This window comes from Chiloscyllium plagiosum, unplaced genomic scaffold (assembly GCF_037043375.1).
Source record: "Chiloscyllium plagiosum isolate Xiang-an unplaced genomic scaffold, Cpla_swu_hap1 HiC_scaffold_5, whole genome shotgun sequence".
Classification (NCBI taxonomy): Eukaryota; Metazoa; Chordata; class Chondrichthyes; order Orectolobiformes; family Hemiscylliidae; genus Chiloscyllium; species Chiloscyllium plagiosum.
The window spans coordinates 12,019,878-12,037,605 of record NW_028270143.1 but is presented as its reverse complement, the minus strand read 5'-3'; the positions used below and the strand labels follow the sequence as shown (position 1 = coordinate 12,037,605).

The 17,728-nt window shown below is 41.5% G+C and overlaps 1 protein-coding gene across 2 annotated transcripts in view; it reads right to left on the bottom strand.

Moving 5' to 3' along the window:
• Positions 1 to 10,094: 10,094 nt before the first annotated feature.
• Positions 10,095 to 17,728, bottom strand: part of LOC122547913 (antizyme inhibitor 2-like) — a 94,355-nt gene continuing 86,721 nt past the window's right edge. For both annotated transcript variants that reach the window (XM_087987003.1, XM_087987004.1), the window contains exons 9-11: positions 16,029 to 16,141; positions 11,432 to 11,646; positions 10,095 to 11,276 (exon numbers count right to left, since the gene is read on the bottom strand). In XM_087987003.1, coding sequence (XP_087843129.1) covers positions 11,162 to 11,276; positions 11,432 to 11,646; positions 16,029 to 16,141 — 443 coding nt within the window. In that variant the 3' untranslated portion in view covers positions 10,095 to 11,161. The remainder of the gene's footprint in view (positions 11,277 to 11,431; positions 11,647 to 16,028; positions 16,142 to 17,728) is intronic.

Genomic DNA, 17,728 nt, shown 5'->3' with positions numbered 1-17,728 from the left:
TCAGGGCTTGTTACACAATTATAGGAGAAGATTTCAATTGTATTATGGATCCGGAGGTAGACAGGATACCCAAGAATAAGGAGCTAGGATTAATAGATGTGTGGAGGTGCCTTCACCCGCAAGGCAGAGATTTTTCTTTTTATTCTAATCCACGTAAATGTCACACTAGAATTGATATGTTTTTTACTCCCTCTACCTTTCTGAATTCCATACTATCTGGCAAAATAGGTAATATAATAATCTCTGATCATGCTGTTGTGTACATGGAAACCAAGACTAGGGACAATGAAACGACCCCCGACATTGGCGTATGGATTCTTTCTTAATGAAGGATAGTAAATTCGAAAATATTTTTCTCAAGAATTCAAAACCGTTTTGGAAATTAACTCAGGTACAGCCAGTAACCTGTTAGTGATGTGGGAGACTATGCACGGGGTCTGATTATTTCATACTCGGCGACCCAAAAAAAACAAAAGGGAGAACAACAGCGTCTACTCGAGGCTCGCTTGAAGGCAGCTGAGGTGGCTTATGTTGATAGGCCCTCTGTTGCTAAATTACAAAGGATTACAGCCCTGAATACTGCACTTACCCAAATGGCAAAGAGGGAAATATTATTTGCAAAGCAAAGATTATATGAATATGGCGTTAAGCCTGGTAGATACCTAGCGTATCTTGCAAGGCAAAAAAAAGGCCCCTCAAGCTATCACATCCATGAGGGAAATGATTTGACTCATGATCATAAAACGATCAATACTATCTTCAGGGAGTTTTACTCTGATTTGTATAAATCGCAGGACTGTGAAGACAGAGCTAAGAAGATGGACTCCTTTTTTAAAAGCCTGACCTTTCCAGACTTAACCCTGGAACAGGTGGCGATTTTGAATGCTCCCCTGACAACCCAGGAAGTACTTGACGCAATCTGGCAGCTTCAGAGCAGTAAAGCACCTGGCCTAGATGGATTCCAGGTTGAATTCTACAAAGAGTTTACAGGAGTACTAGCTGGTCCACTTATAGACATGTACAATTACATTGAGAGAGGCGAATATCTCTCTCATTCTCAAAAAAGGAAAGGCCCCAGAAGATTGTGCATCATACAGACCAATATCTTTGTTAAATGTAGATTTTAAAATTCTTTTTAAAACATTAGTATTGAGGTTGGAGAAGGTGTTACCACACATCATAAAAGAGGACCAGACGGGTTTATCAAGGGCCGTTGATCATCTAATAATATTAGAAGGGTTTTGAATGTGATTCAAGTCTGTCAGCAGGAAAGAATACCGGAATAGTAGTCTCGTTGGATGTGGAGAAGGCATCTGACCGGGTTGAATGGTCATACCTGTTTTACACACTGGAAAAGTTCGGTGTCGGAAAGGTATTCGCTAAATGGGTCTCAATATTGTATAATGACCCCAAAGCACCCATAACTGCCAATGGTTTAGGCTTGGATAGCTTCAGTGTGGGTAGGGGTTGTCCCCTCTCACTACTGTTATTCCCGCTAATAATTGAGCCACTAGCAGAAGCTATACGGGCTGATTTTAATATAATGGCTCCGAGAGTTGGTAAGGGTAAACATAAAATTACCCTTTATGCAGATGATGTTCTCTCTCCTTTTTCTTAGTAATCCTTTGATGTCCGTGCCCCACCTGATCCAAGTAATTAATTTATTTAGTGTGTTTTCAGGTTACAAAGTGAATTTCACAAAATCGGAGGCCATGCCTACGGGCAGTCTCACTGGTATGTCCCACTTATCGGACAGATCTCGCTTTCCCTTTCGGTGGTCCCTGGAGGGTTTTTTATATTTAGATATTTTTATCACCTCAATATTTGGCCAATTGTATAAAGCCAATTTTGTACATCTATTGGAGAGGATAGGGCAGGACCTTCAACGATGGGGGAATCTTCCAATATCTTGGTTAGGCAGAATAGCTCTAAATAAAATGAGTATCTTGCCTCATCTCCTATACCCGATGAGAATGCCCCCAGTGATGCTACCGAGGCCTGCATTGCGCAAACTATGTGGTTGTCTTGGCTCTTTCATCTGGAATCATAGACAGCCCCTTATTAAGCTAAGGAAGCTGCAGGAAGCAAGCAAGGGGAGGGCTGGATTTTCCAGACTTTAGGAAGTATCAGCTGAGTTCTCTATTAAGCTACATAGCTGGTTGGGTCTCGTGCAATCAATCTGGATGGACATTGAGGCCTCTCAAGCAAAGTGTCTCCTTACTAATCTCCTATTTTTAGATAAAACGAAAGTCATTATAGACTATTGTAAAAACCTTATTGTATTAAACATAATTAAAGCCTGGAGGATAATGCGGCAAAACAAGGGCAAATCACAAAAAACGTCCTCTTTTACTCCTATAATGGGAGCATGTGGTTTTCAACAGACGCCACATTTAAATCCTGGAGGTCTGGGGTATTTCTTGCTTAGGGGATCTGTTCGATGGGGAGGTTATGATGTCGTTTGAACAGCTACATCAGAAATTTGGACTACCTAATGGAGACCTCTTTCGATACTTCCAAATTCAAGATTACATACAGAAGACTACGTTATTAGATTGCTCTTATAAATCAGATAGGGAACGAAGTGTGTTGTGGCCAGTGGGTTTACCCTCAGTCAGCACTCTCTATCATTCACTACATAACGAAGTATCGGAAGACATGGAAAGATTGTTTAAAACACGGAATCAGGAATTGGGGTTGGAAATCTCTTCAGAAATATGGGACAACATTTGGGAAAATGCCAGAAAGATCTCTATCTGTAATAGAATCCAAGCTACTCAATTAAAGACACTCCATAGGACTCATATAGCACCGGAATGATTGGCAAAATTTAGGACAGGAGCATCTCCAATGTGTCCTAATGTAAAAGAGGTCGGCACTCTCACACACTGCTTACGGACATGTCACAAGATCTGCAAAAACTGGATCAGAGTAGCAAATGCTCTGACAGAAATCTTGGGAGCAGAAATTAGAGTGGATCCAGTATTTCTTCTCCTGGGCTTTCCGAGCCTGCCCTCGCTGGATATGCACGTGAGGAAATTATTCTCCATTCTCTCCTTTTGTGCAAGGCAAAATATCTTAGTAAACTGGGTAGCTAAGGGTCCTCCACGACTTTTGAACTGGCATAGGTTGGTCATGGAATGTATTCCCCTTGACTTCCTTACAAATACGGTGCACCAAAAACCTGAATTAATTTATAAGATATGGCAGCTCTTTCTGAACTATATAGATACAGATATTTCAGCCATTTTGTGAAGAGCTTTTATCTTGTTGTGGTAACGGTTCTGGCTGGTCTGGGGACCCCCGGAGGGAGGAATCCCGTACAAATATGGGTTTTATTATGACTTAATTTCAATTTGTGCTGAGCATAATAATTAAATAATGTTTTTTTCCTTTTAAGTAATGTAAGATTTTTATTATACGTTCTGGTTAGTTACAGGTTAGATTAGTAGTTAGTTGAGTGTTTTTTTTTCTCTTTTCTTTTGTATTTGTGTGTATTATTTTTAAAGTTTGTAATAATGTTATAAAAAATTTTCTTTTCATCAATAAAAATATCTAGCAAAAGGAAAAGAAGGCATTTGGATGGGTATATGAATAGGATGGGTTTGGAGGGATATGGGCCGGGTGCTGGCAGGTGGCACGAGATTGGGTTGGGATATCTGGTCAGCATGGACAGGTTGGACCGAAGGGTCTGTTTCTTTGCAGTACATCTCTATGACTCCATAATCCAGCGCAAATCCTTGGCCAGCGCTAATTACAATCTTGCATCATACTGTTTAATATTTATTCAGTCAACCTTGTAGCCGAATAAAGGATGTCAGGGACGTCTCCGAAACAGTTTTTGTTTCTCGTCCAAGTTGTCCCGTTGTCAGGCTGGGTGGCGGCGGGGCTGGTTAGGGTTAGGTTTAGGGGATTGCTGACTGAATTCCCGCTCCTTACCGCGGAGAGAGCTCATCACTTGCTGCTCGAGGACAATCCCAGCTCCTCACAAAACATGACAACCGGATACTTCCTTTCCCCGATTCAAGATCCTCTACAAATCCAAGAGCGTGTCCACAAGACTGACAACAACAACCTGCGTGGACCTTACACTCTCTTTACCGCAGGGAACGGTCCTGCTCCGCGGTGCAGGTGTCTCGAGCGCCTCGCGGACGCACTTACACCCCGAAGCGCGAGATGAGTTTACCCAGGTACCTTTGCGTGCCACGAGCCGGCAGTTAGCCTAACGGTCGCGGCTTTATTTGAAGACAGCACAGGCAAGAAATAAACTTTAACATTTTTACACCTTTATTTACAAGGGACCGGTGACTTTCGCCGTTCGTCTCCCTCCACGGGTTGATTTTCTCTCTCTGGTCTCTACCCTGTCCCAAAGTGCCACGAGGTCCGCTGGAGAGCGGGTACCTTCTCGAATTTTCTAAGGACTTGACCAATCAGAGTTCGTGCCGAACATAATCCTAGAATCCCGACTATGGGGAAACAGGCCATTCGGCCCAACAGGTCCACACTGACCCATTCCCCATCCCTATTACACCGCATTTACCCCTGACGGGAATGTAGTAATTCTAGCATGAACAAATAGACCTTGGAGTGCAGGTTCATAACTCCTTGAAAGTGGAGTCGCAGGTAGATAGGAGAGTGAAGAAGGCGTTTGGTATACTTTCCTTTATTGGTCAGAGCATTGAGTACAGGAGTTGGGAGGTCATGTTGCGGCTGTACAGGATATTGGTTAGGCCACTGTTGGAACATTGCATGCAATTCTGATCTCCTTCCTATCAGAAAGATGTTGTGAAATTTGAAAGGGTTCAGAAAAGATTTCCAAAGATGTTGCCAGGGTTGGACGATTTGAGGTTGAATAGGCTGGGGCTGTTTTCCTTGCAGTGTCAGAGGCTGAGGGGTGACCTTATTAGGTTTATAAAATCATGAGGGGCATAGATAAGATAAAAAGACAAGATATTTTCCCTGGGGTGGGGGGCTCTAGAACTAGAGGGTATAGGCTTAGGGTGAGAGGGGGAAAATATAAAAAAGTCCTAAGGGGCAAATGTTTCACAGAGAGGGTGGTATGTGTATGGAAGGTTCCAGAGGCGGAGGCTAGTGCAATTGCAACATTTCAAAGGCATCGAGATAGGTATTTGAATGGGATTTGGAGGGATATGGGCCAGGTGCTGGTTGTTGGGACTAGATTGGGTTGTGATATCTGATCGGCATGGGCCAGTTGGACCAAAGGGTCTGTTTCCGTGCTGTACATCTCTTATGACTCTATGACTTATTTACCTGACCTGCTCGTTTGGATTGTGGGAAGAAACTGAAACACTCAGAGGAAAACCACGCAGTCACAGGGAGAATGTGTAAACTCCACACAGTCTCCTGAGGAGGGATAGAACCCAGATGCCTGGCACTGTGAGGCAGCATTGGTATCCACTGAGCCACTGTGCCACCCAAATTAAACTAGTCCCACCTACCTGCCCCTGTCCTGAATCCCTCCAAATCTTTTCTATACGAGTATCTTTCCAAATGTCTTGTAAACATAATTGTGTCCGCACCCACCACTTTCTCAGAATGTTCATTCCACATGTGAATGACCCTCTGTGTTTGGATGTACAGGAAAATCTCTGCTGGATATGGAAAGAACTTTTGGGGACTCGGATGGAGGTGAGGGTGGAGGTATAGGTGCAGGTTTTACTACCTCCAGCAGTGGCAAGGGAATGTGCTGGGTGTGGAGGGTGGGTTAGTGGGAGGAATGGACTTAACAAGGGAGTCATGGAGGGAATGATCGCTGCAGGTAGGAGTGGGGAGGGAAATATATCCTTGGTGGTGGGGTCTGACTGTAGGTGGCTGAAATAGCAGTTGTACAGGGTGACCCTTGTGTCCATGGGTCCAGTTATCACGATTTCAGTTACCCGCAGTTTACCACAGGCCAAACATATTACAGGGAACATTCCAGAACCAGGGGCTGCCGAGAAGGTAAATTTCCCCTTTAAATGAATGGGTTTGCTACGATTCGTGGTTCTGTGCTTTTGGAACGTATCCCCCACGAGTACAGGAGGGCTTGTCTCCAGACTGAATTATCTCTGTGTTTGTATGTCTTGGACTGAGGTATTCCCAGCAAATCTTGCTTTTTGGCAGATTTCTGTGCCCTGTTTATTTCAGTTGCTTTGCCTGTATTTCTTGCTTTATGGTTGTTGTTCGTGGTTACATTTTAATTATTTTATTTTACTTGAGCAGTCACAGGCTGCTACACCACTCCTCCTTCAATGAAAAGAGCATTAGTGGATGTCATTTGTTATCTAAAGGTACAAAGTTGAGTTGGGCTTGTCACGAGAGAGAAGTGTTTATGAGGTAAAGGTGATCTGTAACATAAGCCATTGTAGATGTGAATCAGGTACTTAAATGAGCATGTAAAATAAGTGTGGCACATCACAGCTACACACAGTAATTTTACATGGTTACATGTAGCAGTAAATCATTGCGATACTGCACATTATTGTAATACAGTATTCATAAAAAAATCACACTATAGTGTACATAATTTAGAATTTAAAAACAAGTAACATAATAGGAAGGATTAAAAAAAAGAGGGAGTTCCTTGTATCCTAGGATCTCCTGACTTTTGGCGTACACATTGCCCATCGTGATTGTGCCCATGGTGATTGTGTCAAGCTTATGGGATACCTTTTTTTTCTCGTTGTTGATGTTAATGTTTATAAATATCAAATACACTGGAGTAACTGTAATTATAATGGCAACCAGATGGGAGAGGAGATGGGTTTGAATATCTGCATTCATTGATGAATCATTTGAAGATGGTTGTGCCTTTGACTGTACCCTGAGGAACCCCTGGAGAGATGCCTTTCAACAACCGCAACAATTTTTTGTGTCAGGGATGACTCCAACAGTGGAGAGTTTGCCCCCAATTTCCATTGACTCTGGTTTTGCTAGGGCCCCTTGATGCCACACTTAATCAGTGCAGCCTTGGTGTCAAGGGCTGTCACTCTTCCCTCACCTCCAGAACTCAGCTCTTGTCAATGCATGAACCAAGGGTTCAAAGTTTGTGAGAAGATTTGTAGCTCGAGTGCTCGTTGTTGTGGTTCTGTTCGCCAAGCTGGGAATTTGTGTTGCAGACGTTTCATCACCTGTCTAGGTGGCATCCTTAGTGCTTGGGAGCCTCCTGTGAAGCGCTTCTGTGATGTTTCCTCCGGCGGAGGAAATGCCGGTGGAAATATCACAAAAGCGCTTCACAGGAGGCTTCCAAACACTGAGAATGTCACCTAGATAGGGGACGAAACGTCTGCAACACAAATTCCCAGCTCAGCAAACAGAACCACAACAATGAACCAAGAGTGTAACGAGGTCAGAAGCTGAATGGCCCTGACAGAGCCCAAACTGAGCATCTCTGAGTAGGTTATTGCTGAGTGAGTGCCGCTTGATAGCACTGTTGGTGACATTTACCATCACTTTACTGATGATTGAGAGTAGATTGCTGGGGTGATAATAGGTTGGATTAATTTGTCTTGTTTTTTGTGTACAGGACATATCTGGGCAACTTTCCACATTGTCATATGAATGCCAGTATTGTAGCTGAAGTGGAACAAGTTGCCTTGGGGTGCAGTACGTTCTAGAGTACAAGATTTCAGCACTATTGCTGGAATGTTGTCAGAGCCCACAACCTTTGCAGTATCCACTGCCTCCAAGCATTTCTTGATATCACAGAAATGAAGACTGGGATCTGTGATGCTGGGGATCTTTGGAGGAGGCCAAGATGGATCATCCACCTGGCACTTCTGGCTGAAGATTGTTGCGAATGCTTCAACATCATCCTTTGCACTGACATACTGGGCTCCCCCATTATTGAGAATTGGGCTGTTTGTTGCACCCACCCCTTCAGTGAGAGAATTGGTGACTAGCAACAAGTTTTCTTGCCCATGTTTGTCAAAATCCCATGAGGCTTAGTAGGGTCCAGCAGATGGAGTTTAATTTCGGTAAATATGAGATGCTGCTGTTTGGAAAGGCAAATCAGAGCAGGACTTATACATTTAATGGTAAGGTCCTGGGAAGTGTTGCTGAACAAAGAGACCTTGAAGTGCAGGTTCATAGTTCCTTGAAAGTAGAGTTGCAGGAAGATAAGGTAATGAAGAAGGCATTTGGTATGCTTTCCTTTTTTTGAACAGAGAATTGAGTATAGGAGTTGGGAGGGCATGTTGCAGCTGTACAGGACATTAGTTAGGCCACTTTTGGAATATTGCATGCAGTTCTGGTCTCCTTCCTATCAGAAAGATGTTGTGAAACTTGAAAGGGTTCAGAAAAGATTTACAAGAATGTTGCCAGGATTGGAGGATTTGAGCTACAGGGAGAGCTGAATAGGCTGGGCCTATTTTCTCAATAACATTGGAAGCTGAGGGGTGACCTTAGAGGTTTATAAAATCATGAGGGGCATGAGCAGGATAGACAGACAAGGCCTTTCCCCTTGTGATGGGGAGTTCAGAATTAAAAGGCATAAATTCAGGGTGAGAGGGGAAAGATTAAAAGGGACTTAAGGGGAAACTTGTTCACGCAGTGGGTGGTGCGTGTATGGAAATAGCTGCCAGAGGAAGTGGTGGAGGCTGGTACAATTACAACATTTAAAAGGCATTTGGATGGGTATATAAATAGGAAGGGTTGAGAGGGATATAGGCCAAGTGCTGGCAAATGGGACTAGGTTAGGTTAGGATATCTAATTGGCATGGACGAGTTGAACCGAAGGGTCCGTTTCCGTGCTATACATCTCTATGACTCTGACTCTTGTAGCAGTTCCCTCTTTACTGTCTACCAGGTCAGGACGGATGGTGATGGTGTAGTCTGGGATGTTTTGTGCATCATATGATTCTGTGAGTATAACCATGTCAGGCTGATTGACCCCCTTGTCATTTAAAAAAAAGTCTATCTCAGCCTTGAAAATATTTTCAAGTCTCCATTGCTCACAGAGGGAGAGAATTCCAAACTTTAACAACTCTCGAAGAGAAATTCGTCCTAATACACTACTCACTTGCTATATCTGCATGCTGACTTTTTGTCATTAGCATACAAGACAACCCAGATCTATCTATGACGCAGGACTCCGTAGTCTCTCTCTATAAATAATGTTCTTCTTTACTGTTCTTCCAAGCAAAATAGGCCTTCTTTCACTTTCCCACATTACACTTCAGCTTGCACACTCACTTAACCTATCTTTGTTCCTTTGCAGACTCTGTGAACCTCCTAATGTTCAGACCTTTTTTCGCATCATCAGAAACTATGGTTACAATAAAGTTGGTTCTTTCATTCAAATTATCAACTTAGATTGAACAGTTGAAGTCCCAGCGCTATAAGAATTCTGATCAATCTGTCAAGTATGACTCCCTTTCATAAAGCTGTATTGACTGTTTCTACTTTTCGAAATGTTCTACTGCTACAACTTTAATTTGGAATTCTAGTATGTCTCAATGACAGACATTGGGCTAAATGACCTATAATAGAGATGATACATTTGCAATTTTCTATCTGTGTGGACCTTTTCAGAGAATTTTGGAAGATTACTAATGCATCCACCACGTCAGCAGTCACTTCTTTTAAGAGTCTAGAATGTAGGTCGTCAGACCCAAGGGATGTGGCAGCTTAATATCCAACAGTTAACCTGTTACTTTTTATCTGATGATAATGGATGTTTTAATTTCCCTCTAAATCTCCACTACTCTTGAATAGCATTTTGTGTTTTTACTGTGAATATGAAATCAAAGTACTTATTCAAATCCTCTTTTATTTCCTTATTTCCCATTAATGCCCACAAAGGAAAGAAAAATGAGTAAACTTTAGGTAACATTGTTACCTAATGAAAACCTAACAACATGATCTTCCTGTCTGAGCCCAAAGCACAAGGTTTCTGTGTGGAACTGAGGCACATTGTGCTTTTCTGGAGCTAAAATATGTACCAGATTTTAGAAATCATCTCATAAAGCCTTCATAAATATGACAAACAGCAAAAGACGTGCAAACATGAATATTTGTTTTGCCAATTATAACACTTTGATTTGTATAAAACAGATGCAGAATACTTTCTTTAATGACATGATTTAATACAAGAAATGCACAGTACTATCCTATTGACACAAGCACAATCTTGCACACGTGTTTCTTTAAATGATGATAAATGATAAATTCTAAATATTTAGTAAAATCCCGGAATTGAATGCTTGATGTTTAAAATAATTACTTTCACCTTACAATGTAATAGAAGACAAGAGAATACGAAGCTGGGAAAATGTTGGAGAAAGCGTAATTCTTTCCATCAGTTTGTTGATGATTAAATTATCCCATTAAATTAACTTGTGTCCATTAACATACATTTAATTTTGAAAACCAAACAGTGTAGCAGAAGAAAATTTATTTTTAGAATTGCTTTTCTGGCTTTCTGACGATTCATCTGGATGGTATAACTCGGAAAGTGAAAAATTGTCATAACAAAGAAGCTAAACATTTAACATCGATTGTTAGCAATTTAATACATCACAGTATATCAGCAAGGTGTAAATTAAAGCCAAGCTAATGTATGTTTATACAAATGTTGGAGGAATAAGAATTATTTTCATCACTCATATTGATGATAAAAGGGATATGCATCACTGTTTCAAAAGAGAGAATTCTTGTTAAAATGTTGCAGATCACACCTAGAATACTCTGAACCGTTTTGATACCCTTATCTAAGGAAATATACATGGCATTGGAGGCAGTGCAGACATTCACTACGCTTATTGCAGGTATGGAAGGGTCACAGATTGAGTACATTGAGTCTGTACTTATTGGAGATTAGAAGGAGTGGAGGTCTTATTTAAACAAAGTTCTTTAGCAGACTTGACATGGGAAATGTAAAAAGGTTGTTTTCCCTTGTGGGAGATTATGAGAACAGAGGGCATAATCTCAGACTATGGGATATACATTTAAGACAGGGATGAGGAGGAATTTGTTTTGTCAGAGGGGAGTAAATTTGTGGAATTCTTTATCACAGGCTGGATCATTAAGAGTGTTGAAGGCTGGGAAAGACAAATTTTAGTCAGTAAGGGAGACAAGGATTTTAGGGAAAAAGCAGGCAAATGGAGTTAAGGATTATCCAATTAGTCTTGATCGCAATAGGTGATAAAGCAGCAACGACGGGCTAAATGGCTGCTTCAATCCTAAATCTTATTGTCTGATGACCAGATTGAGTGTCTACATCATCCTGTTCTTCCACTGGAGATTGTATTTCTTTCTTTATATTCTGAAGGGTTTCCCTGTGTGGAAAGTTTCACAGATTAAATCCCAAATATCACTAAACATATCTGTGTAAATAAACTGTGCAAAGGAATCTATTTGCAACAATAAGATGTAACATAATATCCAGCATCACAGTTTCTAAAATTATGGAGTGCCATTCTCTTTTCCTTACCAGGTCTCCTCTGATATTGCATAGTACGTTGGGGCTGCATGAAAACCATTGAACATGGTTGAGATGCTGATGGTGTATGCTCCATTGTTTTTAAAGAGCAACCAGTCTCCAATCTCCAGTTCAGGCAGCATCCAGGCATCGGAAATATGATCCCTTGAATCACAAGTGGGTCCCCAAATCCTGGTGTTATACAGCTTTTGGTCCAGGGAGTGTTTCTGTGAGAAATAAATACCAGGTCAACTTTCTTAAAAATGTAATCTGTGAGGAAGTGAATGGAAAAATAATGTGGAGAGATGTAAAACGTAAGGCTGATTGACTACCACCCATTTTGCATCAGCACGCAAAGACAAGATCCTGTATGTGTTGGTCATTGCTATTTCCTTTCTCATTGCTATAAATTTATGGGTTCTCATTTCTTTGTTAATGACTGTATGAGCATGTTTAAGTTACAAAGCTAAATACAGATGGCGAAGGCTGTTTCCCAGCTGAGTTCAACTTTACATTAGGCCCCATGTCACTTGAGAGCATTCTCCTATCTCCTGAATACTCCAGAGTTTTTTTTATGCCCCAGTATCTGTTCATTGTTCAAATTATCATGAATCATTTTCACATATAGATAGGGTGATTAAGAAGGCATTTAGCACGGTTGCTTTCATTGCTGAGACCTTTAAGTATAGAACGTGGGACATTACGTTGCAGTTGCACAGGATGTTGGTGGTTGGTGAGATCTTTTCTGGAGTACTGTGTCCAGTCTGGTCACCCTGTTATAAGAGGGATATTATTAAGCTGTAGAGGGTTCAGAAGACATTTGCCAGGATGCTGCTGAGAATGCAGGGCTTGAGTTATATGGATAGGCTGGGACTTATTTCATTGGAGCATAGGGAGTTGATTGAAGTGAGAAAGGTTGATAAAATAATGAGGGGTACAGATAAGGTGAATGGCAGGTTTCTTTTCTATATGAAGGGGGATTTCGAGATGAGGGGGATTATTTTTAAGGTGAGAGAAGAAATATTTTAAAAAGACATGAGAGGCAATTCTTTTCCACAGAAAATGGAGCATGTGTGGAATGAACTTCCAGAGGAGGTGGTGTGTGCAGATATAATACAGCGTTTAGAAGTCTTTCAGGTAAGAACATGATACGGGCCAAGTGCAGACCGGTGGGAGTAGTTTAATTTGGGAATATAGTGAGCATGGACTAGTTGGACTGAAAGGACTGTTTCCATGCTGTATGATTCTGTGACTCTATCCTTGCATACTGCGTTCTTGCACTGAAGTATTTTGTGCTTAGGTTCCTTTGTCCATCGTTGTTTAATGCAATAAGCTTGAGAAACAGAGGTGGGCCATTCTGTCCATTTCGTCTGCTGCATCATTCAGCATGTCCATGGCTGATCTGATGATCCTCAGCTCTACTTTCCTACCTTGTGCCCATAACTCTTGGTTTCCTTTCTGATCAAAAATCTGTCTGGATCAGACTTGAATATACACTGAACAATCTAATCTTGACCTGTGTGGTAAACCTTTCCATAGATACACCATCCTCTGACAGAAAAAAAATTCTTCCTCATTTTTGACTTAAATTAAGACTCCTTACTCTGAGATTCCACCTTCTGGTCCTAGACACTCTCACAAGGAGTAAGAACCTCTTCATGTTTACCCTGCCAATCTGATATGCTCCGATGAGGTCTCCCCTTATTCATCAAAATTGCCAAGTATTAGTGTCAAAAATGATGCATTGGCAAAATAGCCCTCACCCTGACGCATTGCCCTCCACGCCTTGACAGTATTGATGACTGTTGGGCTCCGGCAATCTTCCTTAACTGTCCTCATTTTTGTCTAAGAACAGCAGGCTAATAAGGGGCCATCTTGCCTGAGATGTGGGCCTGGGCGAACCCTCACTCAATCATTCAAGTAAGATAGCAACGAGCTTAACTGATAGTTTTTGATATTTGGGAGGCCCACTCCTCCCAATCTGTAAAGTAACTGCAATTTAGTCAATTTAATTAGGGGCCGCTTGCGATATCAGATAATAGAATTAAAACAGCTGTTTGGTCTTCTAAATATTTGCTTAGTAAAAAGCAGAGGAAGCATTCACATAGGAAGCAACAGGCGGGGCAGAATGTTCATTTTAATGATGTCTATCTGACCTATCCAAGAGATTGGAATTGCCTCCCATTTACGAAGGTCCTGCTTGATTTTGTCGAATAAATGTGCAAAATTGGCTTTAAATAGCCGATCAAAAACGGGAGTAATAAATATACCTAAGTTAAGAAAGCCCTCCTGCGACCCTCTAAAGGGGAACCAAGATCCTCCTTCAGGATCAGACACACTCGGGAGACCGAGGGCATGGCCTCTGACTTCGCAAAACTGATCTTACAACCCGAGAAGCCACCATTCAAAGGGGGTACTTACACATCCTACAATCCTACTAACCATCCCAACTGCCCTCTCAACTTCTACCAGTTAGGGTCACGCCACATATACCAACCAGTAGAGACAAAAAAGAACACCCAAGAGCAAGGTTAATACTATAAATAAGTAAACTAAAAATAAATGTCACCAGTCCCTTAACATAGAAATCAAAGATAAATACTCTATCTGCCCCGGACATCATTTCACGCAACTTATTACTAGAAAGGAGACTCCACCAACTCCTTGTTTAAAAAAAAGCAAACCCGAACAGCCCTGTCCTCTACGCCTTTCAGCTGTTTGACTTAAGTCAATGTGTCCACAAAGTTCTTTGCTTTCTCTGATGAGTTGAACAAATGTATGAATCCATTATGATTGATCCGAGGCACTGCTGAATATCTTAAAGAATGCTGGATACTAAGCTCTCTCAATCTCCTCTTGATGCCAACCTAGGACTTCCTTTTCCAGACCACTGATGCTGAGAAGTCCTGAAAAACCATGATTCTGGAGCCGCCACATACCAATGCCCTCTGATCCCTCCGCTGTTTGTCTTTATCATGATGGAACCTTACCAGGACAGAGCGTGGGCACTGATCCGCACTTGGTTTTCGTGCTGCGATCTGGTGGGCTCTCTCAATTGTTATCCTACCCTTTTCAACCTTCAACCCAAGAAATTCCAGAAACCACTTCTTGAAGAGCTCTGCCGGCTGCTCACATTCCGTACCCTCTGGTATGCCAAAAACGTGCAGGTTCTTTCTTCTGCCTCTGTTTTCGAGATCGTCTACCAGATCCAACAGACCATGGACCTGTGTTTCCAGGGCTTCAATCCAGCTTTTGGAGGCGTCAGTCTCTGGCTCTACCCCTAGCCTGGTGCTCAAGCTCATCACTCCTTTTTCCCCAAGTCTTCCAGCATAGCAGATACAGGAGCCAGCTTCTCCTCAATTTTTTCCTGGATCTGCTTCCCCAGGACCTCGAGATTTAGCAAGCTTCTCAACCAGGGTCTAGTGAGTAAGCAAGCCCGCTACTTCAGAGGGCTGGACCATGGCCCCGGCCCAAGGCAAGCTTCTTTCGTTGGCAATTTCCAACTGCAAGAGCATAGGTAAATAGATTTTTTTTTCAGGTTTCTAGCTCCTTTACTGTGATTTTACTCACAGTTAAGTGTTTGGGATGGGTTCTGGCTCTGTCATGTCGATGTTGCAGCGCGGAGCCCAGCAAACGTGATCCTAACAGGATGCTACCATCTTGGATCCCCATGGTCACGTTATTGACTCCTTCTCTGACATATATGTCAACGGATAAAGCTTTCCTTCCTTCTTAAGAAGGAATATTCCCTACTTCAAATATTCCCTTTATGTCAAAGAGTGCATTTTCTGGCAACCACTTAATGAAGCAATTTCAATTAATCTTGAATAGTTTTAGGGTTAGGGCTAACCTCTACCTTTACTCCCATTATCACAGCTTTTAAATTGCCCTCTGAAAAATATTCCTAAATATCAGGGAAGCTTCTACAATGCAATGTTTTTATATTATTTCTATGGTCCTATATGTGATCCAGCACAACATCAGAGGTCTATTTCTGTATTGGACCAGCTCATCTTCTACTGCAACCACCGTCCATATCCTTGTTCTCTTGACTATTTCAACAATGTCCTAGCTGGTTACTTCCACACTCTATAAATGTGAGCTATTTCAACACTCAGCCTCCTGTTCATCCTTCACACTGGGCCTACATTGGTACCTCGTCCAGTAATGTTTTGATTTTAAAATCTTCAACATTGTTTTCAATTCTTCAATGGCCCCATTCTTCCTCATTTCTGTAACCATCCAGCTTTGCATCCCTCACTGATCTCTGAGCTCCTCTGATTCTAATTTCCTTTTTTATGTTCTTTCTTTCTTACATAAGTCTGGTTTTAATTCTTCCAATATTTTCAGCTGGAACTTCAGCTGCCTTGGACTTAAGCTTTCAAAGTCCCTCAAAAAACAGCACAAATTTCCCAATTTCTCTATTTTAATCTCTTTTAAGAAGCTTCTAATAACCTAAGTCTTTGAACATGTTTTTATTCACTTCTTGTTGGTGCTAAATAAGTAGAAATAATTGATCTTCAGTAGGCTGCAACAATTTACAACAATAAAACATCATTCTTATATTATACAATGCTTATATTATAAAAGTCTTTTCTAAAACTCTTACTTTATAGAGGATTGGCTTCAATAGGCCACGATAGTTTGCAAAGTTACAGAAAGAACCATACAGCCCATCATTTAAATAATACATCATGGTCTTCTCATTCCCGGCCTCCTCATCTAAGGAAAAAAGAATTGAAGACTTATTGAAAGACTCACAAATAGATTTCTAAATTGCCATTGTGATGGTCAAAAAGGATTATGAAGGTAAAGAAGAAAGTTCTTCTTCTTTGTTGACATTTGTGCCACCTTGTCTCCCACAATCAGGAAAGATAATTGGTAGAACAGGTGCCTGATTTCATTTTAGTTTCTAATGTTTTCTATTTCTGGAAGGAATTGTCTGCTTGAGTGCTGCCAAGATGCAGCATCACTTCTCAGTTGTCATTGTTTACATGGGCTGCATGTGTCCAAATTACTGGATTGTGAACTAGAAAGATTTAATGACAGTAACAAATAAGTGGAAAAGTACTCTATTGGTTCATTTTGATGTTGCACTTAACAAACAGTGCATACTCTTACCCTCAGCTGACACGTCTTTTCATGCGAATTACAACAGGCTACATTCATCTGGTGTGTACAGTTTGAAAGGGTGGGGGAAACAATTTTCATTGTTAGTTTGACAAAAAAATTGGATAAATACTTGTAAAGAAAAGAATTATAGGGTTATGAAGAAAAAGAACAGTGGGGAATGAAACTAATTAAAATGCCAGCACAGACTCCAATGGAGTGAATGGCCCCATTCTTTGCTATATAATTTTATGCTGGGTGCATCAGATGCTAGTCTGATCCTGTCTGTTTCAGAAAACACATAAAATAAGTTACTGAACAATAATCAAGGAGTAAGAGCCTGACCAATTTTATAATCAGATTGCTATCCCTTGTTACTGATTTCCACTATGGCGAGGCACTGCATTTTTGACCAAGATTTCTGAATCCAGCCTCTTCAGAAATGTGGAGCAGACCAAATATCAGCATCCCCCTTCGTCACGGAAACCAAGCCTGCACCCTTATGGCACTAGATGGCATATTCTGGTATTTGTTCAATCACCAGCATATTCAAATACTTAGGGATATTTAAACAGTTTTCCAGTGTGTTGGTGAATGAATGTGAATTGGTGAGATGGCATGATGGTGGAATGGCAGTTTGGCAGCTGGATGGTTTGGTGAAGTGTTTGGCGGTATTGGGTAGAGTGGCAGTGAGTTAGGTTGAGTTGAGGAAAATGGCATGAGACATATGGTCAATGTGAGGTTTTGGAGGAGGGCCCATTGGGTTGGAAGGTCAATAAGGCAGAGGTTTGAGGAATTTGCTGGGTCAGAGGGAGCAGGTGGATAGACATAAGTCAAGGTTCAGCGAACGGGTGTTGGGTTCAGGAATGCAGGTTATCGTAAATATGATTCTTTTCTTCTTATACTGATGTTCCACCTAATTCTTTATTCATGCAAAAGTGACTGTGGCAGTGGCAGCGGGGTGGCTGGTGAGCTCGGAGCGGGTCTGTAGCAGCAGTGTCTAGAGGGCATCTGGCAGAGGAGCAAGGACACAGCCGAACATCAGCTGCATTAATTGAGGCAACATCAGCCCAGTGGCAAAAAATGGTGCCTGTGGAGCAGTGCACTGACACCACTGACAAAGCAGTGGCAGAAGGATTATGGACTCCCTTTAAGTATATCTTTTTTTTTGTTATTCTTAAACTATTTTAAATGGCACTG